Raw genomic sequence first — 12,320 nt, forward strand, 5'->3', positions numbered from 1 at the left:
CTAGAACTTATCTGCGTGGCTAATTTGCTTGCACAGTCAGCTTTCCATTAATTGATTTTAGCTGGGGCCCTAGAGTGTCTCCCGGCAACCTGTTATCTCCCCCACTGAAAGCATCCTTCCACTGCACTGGGCACCACTCATTGGCTGACGCTAGGATGCTGGGAGTTGCACAACGGCTTCTCTAATACATTATTCTCCCAACGAGCTGCCTGTTAGTGTGTGTGTGGGGGGGGAAGCATATAAAGTAGCTCCTCCCTCTACCCATGATGCTCTTTTACCTCCTGCCCTCTTATCCCTTCTTTACCACCTAATTTCTTGCATTCAAAATGCATCACCTCATGCAGGACAGCCATCATGAATCATAGGGCCCCTTACCACTAAGTTACCAGAGGCCCCAATTAATACCCCATTTGTCACTTGGGCCCCCTGGCTTGAGGGCCCTGCCAACAAGTAGAATGACCCAATTCATGGAATGGAAATACGTGGGTAACAGTTGGATAACCATATTCCCTAACTGATCCCTGGCTCCCTGCTTGGTTATGGGGTCTTGTGAAATAGGGTCTGATCCTGGTCATGTGACATTAAGTAAGTGAATTTGCTGATAGAAGAATATATTAAAAGATAGATAGATGATGGATAGATAGAGTATTATGATGAAGATAGATAGATTATGTTGATGATAGATAGATTATTATGATGATGATGAAGATAGATAGATGATGATATATAGATTATTATGATGAAGATAGATGATGATGATGATAGATATATAGATGATAGATAGATGATAGATAGATAGATAGATAGATAGATAGATAGATAGATAGATAGATAGATGATAGATAGATAGATGATAGAGTATTATGATGAAGATAGATAGATGATGATAGATAGATGATGATGATTGATAGATGATAGAGGCCCCTGCCAATAAGTAGAATGCAGGCCTAATAAAAAAATATATGACCCATACACATAGGGCCACACCCTGATCCATCCCAGTTACAGCTCATTATGCCTAAGCCACACCCATATTCTGCCCAAACCACATCTTCTCCCCCTCCAGCCCCTCAGCTTTGAGGCCTGTGAATCACACGTAGGCAAGGATTAAAGGCAGTGCCCCCGTTTCTGGCACCACGTCATGTGCCTTATACTTACAGATAGGCACAACCCACAAATTTGCCCCTGCACATGTACATTTGAGTGCAATAACTGTGATTTGCCCCCAGCACTGCACATTACCTTTCAGGTTGGATTCAGGATCCCCTCACTAATAGATCTATATGGTGAGTCCCTCAGTAGCTAAAGATTAACCAGCTGCTTCCTCGTGATGAGCCCTAATGTGTTATCTTTCATGTGTGATCCTCCCCATTATCCGGCACATTCAGTGTTGCCCTGTAAGTCCAGCCTGGCAGTTGGGGAGTCAGTGCCGACAGCAGAAAAGCACAAAGCAGTCGTACCTACTGTACGTGGATTGTCACCTACCTGCTAGATTTTTCCAGAGTCACTAGGGACCCTAGAGATGGGAACTGCATGCTCATATCTCTCTCCGCAAGAAAAACAGCATCAGGGTTTTGGGAGTGTAAGAAGGTAACAGATACTGATCTCCTGTCAGTGTCCCTAAGCTTGGATCAGTTTGGCACCACCGTGATGCTTCTGTAGCCTGGGCTTGGGGATTGGAACTGGTGATGCCAAAACAGGAGCTACTGGCCAAGCTGTAGATATGTGGCAGATCTTCCGGTGCCGCCGACAGATCACACTTTCTGTTGCCCTCTCTCTGGGCTATTTCTTGTACCTGTTCCTTGGCGCCATGATTTTCCAGATTCTAGAGAAGCCAGCCGAAAGCAACACCAGGGATCAGTTCCAAGTGGCCAAGCTACGGTTCCTGCAGAACTACACCTGTCTGGACGCGAATGCCCTGGAACAGTTTGTGCAGGTATGACATGTGGGAACATTGTGTGCTAATTCCTGTTTTTTTTCATTAATAGTACTGATATTGTGGTACTGGTTCCAAACTGATGGGTTAGGGGCAAGGGGAGAGGGACAACCTGATAGATGATAGATAAAGCAGATAGACATAGATAGAGAGAGAGAGAGAGAGAGAGAGAGAGAGAGAGAGAGAGAGAGAGAAAGAGAGCGATAGATGATACACAATCAGATGACAGTAGGCCCAACTGGGTATTTTAATTCAAAGAAAAAGAAAGAACAAAATGAGGTCTTTAAAATGATCTTATAAGTAGGAACTGGGTCACGATGGTGCGCCACATCCACTACTTTGAAGTATTCAGCAAGGTGCAGGTATATTGATGACGTTTTATCCCTGAGATGGATTTCCTGCTATGGCTTCTCTAGGGGGAAAAGATGTGTTAGCTGTGTAAAGGTGGCCATAGAGGGAAACAAGTTGCTCAATATCGATTGTTTCCAGGAAAGATCATTATTGTAAAATCTATGGCCACCTTAAGAGTGTCTGTTTCAGATGGCTACATCTTGGGCTTCCAGTTGGGACAGCCCTGTGTTGGAGAAAATCTACATCAGGTTCCTCTTGCAGGACGTTATGTACAGCAATAAAAGACATTTAGCAGTTTAATACTCTTATGTGCCTGCAAGTTGCATGTTAGAGTTTCCCCCCCCCCAAGTCAGAAATATCCAAGCATCCACTGACACCAATAGTACCCAGTGTTCTGAATCCCCATCTGCTCTTGCAGTAACACTAGCCCTTTTGGTGGCCTGCAATATGGCACTCTGTCTGACTTAATTAGGGCATTTGTGGGGTATAGAAGAGGAGCACCTGCCATAGGGCATAAAAGAGCTGGAGGGCTGTAGCAAGGCATCCCCAAATGATGAGGGAGATTTTGCTTTAAGGCAGGGTAGCTGTAGGAGTTCAAATATGGCTAGTAGGGAGAAAGGTGGCACAGAAGTTCTGGTTTAAAGGGGAAGGAAAATCTTCTTCCACTTGGGGGTGCCAAATATTAGGCACCCTAAGTGATTGCATTTACTTACCTGAAACCCCAGGCCAGTGCTCCTATCAGCAGAAAACTGCACCAGCCAGTGGTTCTTCCAGTGAGCACCATGGAGCGATCCTCCGGCTTCTTCTTTCTTCTCACGGCTGCGCATGCGCAGTAGAGCGAAAAGCCGAACTTTAACTTAAAAGTCTGCTATTTTGTTCTACTGCGCATGCGTCTGGCCTGGAAAATTTGAAAAAAGAAGAAGCCGGAAGAGGATCGCTCAGTGGAGCTCACTGGAAGAACCCCAGGCCTGTGCAATTTTCTGCTGATAGGAGCAGTGGCCTGGGGTTTCAGGTAAGTCAATACAATCACTTGGGGGAGCCTAACATTTGGCACCCCAAGTGGAAGAAGACTTTCCTTCTCCTTTAAAGAGAAACTCTGTGGGCAGAAGAATCATATGCTAAATAGCAGGCAGGATATATATATATAGCACACAGGTGCCTGGCAGTGGGACAGAATGCTCTGTTACACAGATAGCTAGAATCTCAGCCATAAAGCAGGGCAGGACTGCTGCTTACCATGGGGATCAGAGAGGATCTGTGCAGCCACTGGGACAGAATGCTCTGTTATACAGATAGCTAGAATCTCAGCCATAAAGCAGGGCAGGACTGCTGCTTACAATGGGGATCAGAGAGGATCTGTGCAGCCACTGGGACAGAATGCTCTGTTATACAGATAGCTAGAATCTCAGCCATAAAGCAGGGCAGGACTGCTGCTTACAATGAGGATCAGATAGGATCTGTGCAGCCAATGGGACAGAATGCTCTGTTATACAGATAGCTAGAATCTCAGCCATAAAGCAGGGCAGGACTGCTGCCTTATAACAGAAAGTAAGCATTCTTATATTGATGATAATGTCTCTTTAATGAGGATGATTACAAAGGTCGGGCACGTCTGTGCCTTGCTATGATGCCAATGGAACAGGGCTGTGTGCCAGGAGGGTATATTCTGATTAATATTTACCTGCCTCCTCCTGAACTTTTAATAATAAACAGACAGCTCTTTCAAATGAAACCTGCCACGAAGCAGCAACAATAGGAATGGAAATTATAAAGTGTCTGGGTGTGCGCATGTTGGGGGGGGGGGGGTTGCATTTTATCCATCATATGGATTAATGTCCCTTTATTCCAAGCTAAACATTAGATATACTTTAACTTGTTTTTAAAATGCATCAAGGGACAATAATCTAACTATCAAACAACATGGCAGCTTTTCTTTGCCAAGATGCCCCAAGACAACAGGCTCATGTCATCTTGAGTTGCTACCTGAAGCTTTAGATTGTGAGTTCTTGGGATTAGATCCCTCCTTCAAAGAAAACATCTGCTATTTTTACTTTGCTCTCCAGATTATAATGGAAGCCTGGGAGAAAGGTCTGAACCCCAAAGGCAACGCCACAAATCCGAGCAACTGGGACTTCAGCAATTCCTTCTTCTTCGCCGGGACAGTGATCACTACAATAGGTAATGACACCCCTGGGTGGGGCACAGGGGCTCATGGGAAATCACAAGGTGTCGTTAGAATGGAAAGTCTGCTGTGTCTGGGATGTTCTACGGTGGCTCTATGAGTCAATACCTACCAAAACATTGCAGAGAATATTTGTCTTTGTGTAAAATAGATGATCTGTATCATGTGCCCACGAAGATGCCCTCACTAGGCTGCTTCAGATAAACTATTAGTGCCCATGCCCACCATTAGTACATTTCTGCCCTCGCAAAGCTTCTGAATTCTGATTGGACTTCGTCTCTTTCATCAAAGGTTATGGGAATCTGTACCCCAGCACTGTGGCAGGTCAAGTCTTCTGTGTGTTCTATGCACTGTTTGGCATTCCTCTCAACCTGGCATTCCTAAACCTGATCGGGAAATCCCTAAACACCAACCTGATGGCTCTGGGAAGATCCGCTCAGCTCCCTCGAGGCTCTGGGGTAACTGCCTGAAAATCTCTTTCATAATGTTCTTGATACTTGTCTTCTTACAAGCAAACAACATGGCGGCTTCCCTCCAATCCTGATCCATTACTGGGAGATATTGTGGTTTAAAATCTGTCCTGATCCATTACAGGGAGATATTGTTAGTTAGAAGCTGTAATGGATCAGCACAACCTCTAGCCCACAAGGGAATGTTAGAGAGAATAAGTTCTGATCCGTTACAGTGGGATATTGTGGGTTAGAAGCTGTGCTGACACATTACAAGGGGAAATTAGAAATTGAGAGAATCTGTCCTGATCCATTACAGGGGGATATTGTGGTGGAGAAGCTTTGTTGATTCATTTTAGAGGGGTGTTGTTTAAGAGAAGCTGTGCTGATCCATTTCAAGTGGATATTAGTCCTGATCCCATTATGGGAGGATATTTTGGGTGAGTAGCTTGTTGGTTGATCCATTTTGGGAAGGTGGAGTTTGAGAAAAGCTGTGCGATCCAATATAAGGAGATATTGTAGGGGAGTCTTTGTGTTGATTTATTACAGTTGGTGGGTTGTGGGGAGAAGCTAGGCTACACTGACTGAATGAATGCAGGGTTGGGCTTTCATGGGCCATCGCTAGCGAGGTAATGGAATGAATACTTTTGGTTTGTGCCCAGACAATGAAACCTTTCGTCATGGCTGCGTTCCTGGCTATTGGCAGCCTGCTGGTCCTGGTCTTCCCCCCGATGATCTTCAGTTACGTAGAAGGCTGGAGCTATGGAGAAGGATTCTACTTCGCGTTCATCACTCTCAGCACCATCGGCTTTGGGGATTATGTATTAGGTAAGGTTACTTACAAACCAGTGCAACCTAGATAGATATATATATATAATACACAGAAGCCATGAATATCCTGTAAATTATATCTTTATAAACGGTGACTAGTGATGTCATCAGTTGTAAACGGTGAGTAGTGATGTCATTTTTGTCACATGACTCACTAAAGCTTGTGTATTATAATAAATAAATGACCCATTGTTGGAAAATATGAGGATATTAGAGGTAACCTCGGAGTTCCTTGACCTGTATAAAAGTTTTTATATGGAACTCCTCGGTGACTTATATTTTACAAGAGGGGGTACTTAATTCACTATATGTGCCACATCTTTATCTTAGGGCTTTTATAATCAATGGACCACAAAGAACCAACCATGAACTCTGTTATTGTTTTCTCAGGGACAGACCCCAACAAACACTATATCTCCATCTACAGGAGCCTGGCTGCACTTTGGATCATCTCCGGGCTGGCGTGGCTTGCGCTGGTGTTCAGTCTCTCTGCCGACCTGGTGGAGAAATTCATACAATTCCGAATTAAACAGAGTCAGTCGCAGACAGAGGAGACAGCAGTGCACAAACCCGAGGATCCACCGACTCTACAGCGTGTCCAGATTTAATCATTGGCTCTACACAAAGGCATTGGCCACAATATTATAAAATATTGTTCCCTGAAGACACAGATGGAGCAACGAGGCAGCACAAAACTGATATACAGGTCTGGAATTAACTCACTATTAATGGGTTTGTCTGTGAAACGTCACGACATGGACAATGCACCTCCACTTTGATTCGCTGGCGAGGGATTACAGTATGTTGGTCTTGTTACAGTAGAAATACATTGTATTCTCCTAGAAAGGCTAAACTCCAACTCCACTGGTTAAATATGTATAATACACACACACACATATATATATATAGTATATATATATATATATATATATATATATATATATATATATATATATATATATATACATACAGGTATGGGACCTGTTATCCAGAATGCTCTGGACTTGGGGGTTTCTGGATAATGGATCTGTCCGTGATTTGAATCTTCATGCCTTAAGTCTACTAGAAAAGCATGTAAACATTAACTAAACCCAATAATGATTAATTATATCTTAGTTGGGATCAAGTAGAAGCTACTGTTTTATCATTACCTTTTTTGGTTGAAACAACTAACGATACAATAACTAATAAACTCAGTGACATTCATCAATGTTATTCCTGCACAATTCTGCATAAGAGGAGTTGTACCTGTGGCTTTTCTGGGCACCATTATCCATCCGACGTGGCGAAGCTGAAACCTTGTCATCTGATGGAGAAGGATTTGCCTTTACTTTAAAAATGATTTTTCTACAGTTTGTTTGAAGTTTTAAAAGGGCAATTGAAGTCCTACAGCAATTGTTTTTCCACTGCTTTTGTACTATGAATATAAGGAGCTCCCTTGTAAAACAAAAAACGGAATAGACCAACTGTTAGTAGAAAAAGAAACCTAACGCGTTTTGTGCCAAAGGTGGACACTTAAGGTGGCCATACACGTAGAGATCCGCTTTAGTCCCATCCGATTGGGGAAGCCCGTCGGGGGGCCCCATACACGGGCCAATAAACTGCCGACTCGGTCTGTCGGCAACTTTTATCGGCCCGTGTATGGCCACCTTAACTCGTAGCTCAGCCTATGAGCACAAACTGCGTCAGGCTTGAATATGTCCTAATAAAGATTTTTCTACTTTTTATATATCATAATCATGTCTATCCCGTTTTTTGTTTGAGTTTATTAAGATATATGGCCCTTGGACTGGGGGTTTGCTTGGGATTAGACTACTGTGAAGGACTTTGATTTTAAGGAATAAGATCTTTTGGAATTCACTTTGATCCTTGGATTACGTTTCTAGAGCCACACACCACAGCTATATCGCTCCCTTGTTACCCTATTTGTTTTCTTCTGTGGCCTTTCATCGAATGGTGCCTCCAATATGGAACTTTCGATCATCCACATTGTACTTGTTTAATTATTGGTGGTTCCAGTTGAGGGATCGGATTTTATAGGAACCAGAAGGAATCAGCTGACCTCACTCAGCAAACTGTTGTCCATGGGCAGAGAATAATAAAGATTTAGTGAGGCTCAACCTCCACAATAAGGGATCAACTGCTGTATATTCATACATAATGTATCTATTAATATTAGGGATGCACCGAATCCAGGATTTAGTTCGGGATTCCGCCTTTTTCAACAGGATTTGGATTTGGCTGAATCCTTGTGTCTGGCCGAACCGAATGCAAATCCTAATTTGCATATGTAAATTAGGGACGGGGAGGGAAATCACATGACTTTTCATCACAAAAAACGGAAGTGAACAAATGTTCAAACTTTTTCGTTTCCCGCCCCTAATTTACGTATGCAAATCAGGATTCGGTTCGGTATTCAGCCAAATCTTTCACAAAGGATTCGGCCGAATCCCAAATAGTGGATTCAGTGCATCCCTAATTAATATACAGGCCTGGCACCGTTATCCAGAATGCTTGCGACCTGTGGCTTTCCGGATAAGGGATCTTTCCATAATTTGGATCTTCATGCCTTAAGTCTACTAGAAAATCATGTAAATATTAAATAAACCCAATAGGCTGGTTTGTTTCCAACAAGGATTAATTATATCTTAGTTGGGATCAAGTACAAGCTACTGTTTTATTATTACAGAGAAAAAGGAAATCAATTTTAAATATGTGAATTGTTTGGATAAAATGGGAGACGGCCTTTCCGTAATTTGGAGCTTTTTGGATAACGGGATAACAGATCCCATGCCTGTACACAGCAATGCGAAATATGCTGGTACTATATAGACAAATGTTAATAAATGTTAATAATACAAGTTATAGTGGAAAACATTAGCCTCCCCAAACAAAAATGTCCTGTTGCCCAGCTGAATCCATTCCAACCTGGCCAATCGTTTTGCTCCAACAGATTTACTCTCTTTCTATTGGTCACATCACATACCTCTTGTAAGTATCTTCTCCTGCTCAAGGGATATTCCCTTACATTCCTAAAAAACAAAAAAAAAAAAAAAGTCCCAGAATTGCTTATTTGCTTATTTGTCAGTAACTGAAGCAGAAGTGGAGCCTCCCCCAGACGGGTTCCCCTAAGAGCAGCTAATGGGACTCAGTGGAAAGGCAACGCCATTTATTCTGCCTGCTGGAAGATAAGGAGACAAGACAAACAGCCAGACATCTGCTGGAAGCCGGATAATTTCCATTGAGAGAACTTTCTATTTGCCTTGCAGCACATTGGTTCCAATTATCCCAAGGCAAGTGCCTGTTTGGTGGGGAGAAGTGAGTGGGGGCTGATTATTATTACTCCCCCCATTGATCCATCAGCCTAAGAGGGAAACAGCAGCGCCGGCTAATCACCTGGATGGGACTGATGCGTCTGTAACACAATCAGAACTCTAAACATTTATACTCTATATATATATATCTATGTGCACAAACCCCACATTGACTTTCCTTCTCTGTGATAGTTTCACATTGAAAGCTCTGAAATATTCTGACATAATTAAAAGACAATTAGAATGAATCCCCACTCATTATTCTGCACAACCACTTTGGCACCAATAACAACTGTAATGATTTTGGGGTAAGAAGGCTTCATATTGGGGCACTGATTTTGGACCACTCCCCCAGGCAGATTTGCCCCAGGTTGGACAGGTGACACTTGTGCATCTCATTGTTAAAATGGAGCCACAAATTCTCAGCTGGATCAGGAGGAAGGAGGTCCCTTACCCATAGAACTTACAGTCAAATCTTTTAACCAGGGGCTGTACAATGGGGGAGGGGCACCTGAGGGTTGGGGGGTATTTAAGGGGGTTTGAATAACTTGAGAAAAGAGTTTTCTCTAAACATGAAGTGATTTGTTCATCTTGGTTTGGTTTAATTACAGTAATTAATAAGGGCCCACCAAGTCTCTGTGTATTGTGAGTAAACTCTTAAAGAGGTTGTTCAGCTTTAATGGACACATAAAGCCTACATTTTCTTACCATGTATATAAGTTGGGCATATCTTCCCCTCCCAATCCAAATCATTTGTACTGCATTTACCCCCTTCGTTTTCCAGCGCCGTCACATTTTCCTAAAACAAAAATCAGCAATCAACAGGCGCCATTTTCCCTCTGACATCATCAGTAACATTTAGGGGCAGATTTATCAAGGGTCGAATTTCGAAGTAATGGGAGTTTCTTTTTCAACTCCCATAACTTCAAAATAAAAAAAGACCAACCAAAATTTATTTTAAAAAAAAAAACAAAGTTTTTTTTTCGCGGGTGAATAGGTACGAATCGAAGTAATAGCGCATTTGATCGAATTCGAATCGAAGTTTTTCCCAAAAAAAATATTGATTTTTCCACCAATTGACTCCAAATAGGTTCTAGGAGGTCCCCCATAGGCTAAAACAGCAATTAGGCAGTTTTAGATGGTGAATGGTCGAAGTCGAAGAGACAGTACATGATACATTTCGATATTCAAATTTTTTTCAAATTGGAATCGAATTTGGACTATTCCCTAGTCAAAGTACACAAAAATAGCTTGAAATTTCTAATTTTTTCAATTAGAATTCTCTCTTTGACCCTTGATAAATCTGCCCCTAAGACATGTAGGCTGTAAAGTTAATGCAATGCAGAATGAAGGATTATACAGGCACAACATACTTTGATAAAAAGTTTTGCTGGGGTTGAGCAATGTAATGGTTAAGCTGAGCTCAGGAGAGGTGGTTTGGAGAAAAAAATAGGATCAGACAGCTAGAGTTTCTATGGGAACCAGCAATGCTATCTCTTTATTGGCTGTTAGACTGGAGGGTGTGTTTAGTAGCTGAGAAGAACTGAGCATGCTCATGAGCCAACAGCCAAAGTAAATTCCTGAGGGAGGGGGCATAGTGGGTTAGAGGAGTAGAAGGAATCCTAAGTGATTAAGGGGATGCTGCAGCCTTACTGTTAACCTTTAAGGGCAGAGACACATGGTCAGATTTGTGGAGATTAGTCGCCCAGCGACAAATCTCCTCTTCTTCGGGGCAACTAATCTCCTCTCCTCGTGAGGCAACTTCGGGTGACTTCGGAAAATGAATCGCTCCGAGTGCCATCCCACCGGCGATTTACATTCTAGCCGGTGCGAAGACAGGGGAAGGCAGTTTGGGGAGATTAGTAGGGATGCACCGAATCCACTATTTTGGATTTGGCCGAACCCTGAATCCTTTGTCAAAGATTCGGCCGAATACTGAACCAAATCCTAATTTGCATATGCAAATAAGGGATGGGAAGGGGAATTTTTTTTTACTTCCTTGTTTTGTAACAAAAAGTCACACAATTTCCCTCCTTGCCCCTAATTTTCATATGCAAATTAGGATTTGGATTTGGTTCGCCGGGCCGAAGGATTCGGCCGCATCCAAATCCTGTTGAAAAAGGGCGAATCCTGGATTCGGTGCATCTCTAGAGATTAGTCGCCCCTAAAAAGAGGAGATTTGTCGCCTGGCGACTAATCTCCCCAAATCTGACTGTGTCTCTGCCCTTAACAACCAGAGTGGCAGGTATCTAAATATTTCAAAGATGCTGTTCACTGATTACATTTTTGTTGAGGGGACGATTAACATTATTATTAACATGTACAGTATTTATATAGCGCCAACATATTGCGTAGCGCTAACTTTTAGTATGATGTAGAGAGGGATATTCTGAGAAAATTTGCATTTGGGTTTCATTTTTTATCATTTGTGGGTTTTGAGTTATTTAGCTTTTTATTCAGCAGCTCTCCAGTGTGCAGTTTCAGCAATCTGGTTGCTAGGGTCTGAATTACCCTAGCAACCATGCCTTGATTTGAATAAGAGCATGGAATACAAATAGGAGAGGCCTGTATAAAAAGATGAGTAATAAAAAAGTAGCAATAACAATAAATATGTAGCCTTACAGAGCATTTGTTTTTTTATATGGGGTCAGTGACCTTATATGAAAGTTTGAAAGAATCAGAAAAATGCAAATCATAAAAACTATAAAAAATAAATAATGAAGACCAATTGAAACATTGCTTAGAATTAGTCATTCTATAACATACTAAAAGTTTACTTAAAGATGAACTACCCCCTTTAAAGGGGAACGAAACCTAAACAAAGAATTAGTGTATAAATATTACGAGGACTGAGAGGGTCAGTCATTAGAGATTTAGAGTGAAACTGACTAGACTGACGGAGCCCTTTCTCTTTTATATCACAAACATAAGGAATAGCAGTGTGTTCTGCCCTGTGCACTTCACCCTTTCTCCCTTTAGGTGGCAGCACATACACAGGTCCTGTGCAAATCTGCAGTTTAGGCAGTAACAAAGTTACAAAGTAACAAAGCTACAATGTGATTGGTAAAGGAGCCTCAATGGTTCAGCATGTCAGCTAAGTAGAGTTAATGCATATAAGTTGGGGCCCCTTGTCAGGCAACAGTAGGTTGGATATTCTTGATGAAGATTTAATTTCCAATTCAAAATATCTGCTTGGCACTATACTACTATCTGCCTCCCCGACCCTTTCTTCCCACCTTAAATCCGGCCGAGTCCCA

The 12,320-nt window shown here is 42.2% G+C and overlaps 1 protein-coding gene across 1 annotated transcript; it reads left to right on the plus strand.

Moving 5' to 3' along the window:
- Nucleotides 1-858: 858 nt before the first annotated feature.
- kcnk16.L (potassium channel, two pore domain subfamily K, member 16 L homeolog) lies at nt 859-6,639 on the plus strand. Its single transcript, XM_018262704.2, has 5 exons — nt 859-1,936; nt 4,351-4,465; nt 4,761-4,927; nt 5,581-5,746; nt 6,140-6,639. The coding sequence occupies exons 1-5, from the start codon at nt 1,724-1,726 to the stop codon at nt 6,355-6,357; spliced, it is 879 nt and encodes a 292-aa protein (XP_018118193.1). The 5' UTR covers nt 859-1,723; the 3' UTR covers nt 6,358-6,639.
- Nucleotides 6,640-12,320: the final 5,681 nt, after the last annotated feature.

Source organism: Xenopus laevis, chromosome 5L, assembly GCF_017654675.1.
Source record: "Xenopus laevis strain J_2021 chromosome 5L, Xenopus_laevis_v10.1, whole genome shotgun sequence".
Classification (NCBI taxonomy): domain Eukaryota; kingdom Metazoa; phylum Chordata; class Amphibia; order Anura; family Pipidae; genus Xenopus; species Xenopus laevis.

What these genes read in the sequence shown, in the direction of transcription:
- kcnk16.L (XM_018262704.2), top strand. Translation starts at nt 1,724, where the DNA reads ATGTGGCAGATCTTCCGGTGCCGCCGACAGATCACACTTTCTGTTGCC. An exon ending in CCCTGGAACAGTTTGTGCAG is followed by an intron (nt 1,937 to 4,350) that starts GTATGACATGTG and finishes TTTGCTCTCCAG; the next exon opens with ATTATAATGGAAGCCTGGGA. An exon ending in CTTTGGGGATTATGTATTAG is followed by an intron (nt 5,747 to 6,139) that starts GTAAGGTTACTT and finishes TTGTTTTCTCAG; the next exon opens with GGACAGACCCCAACAAACAC.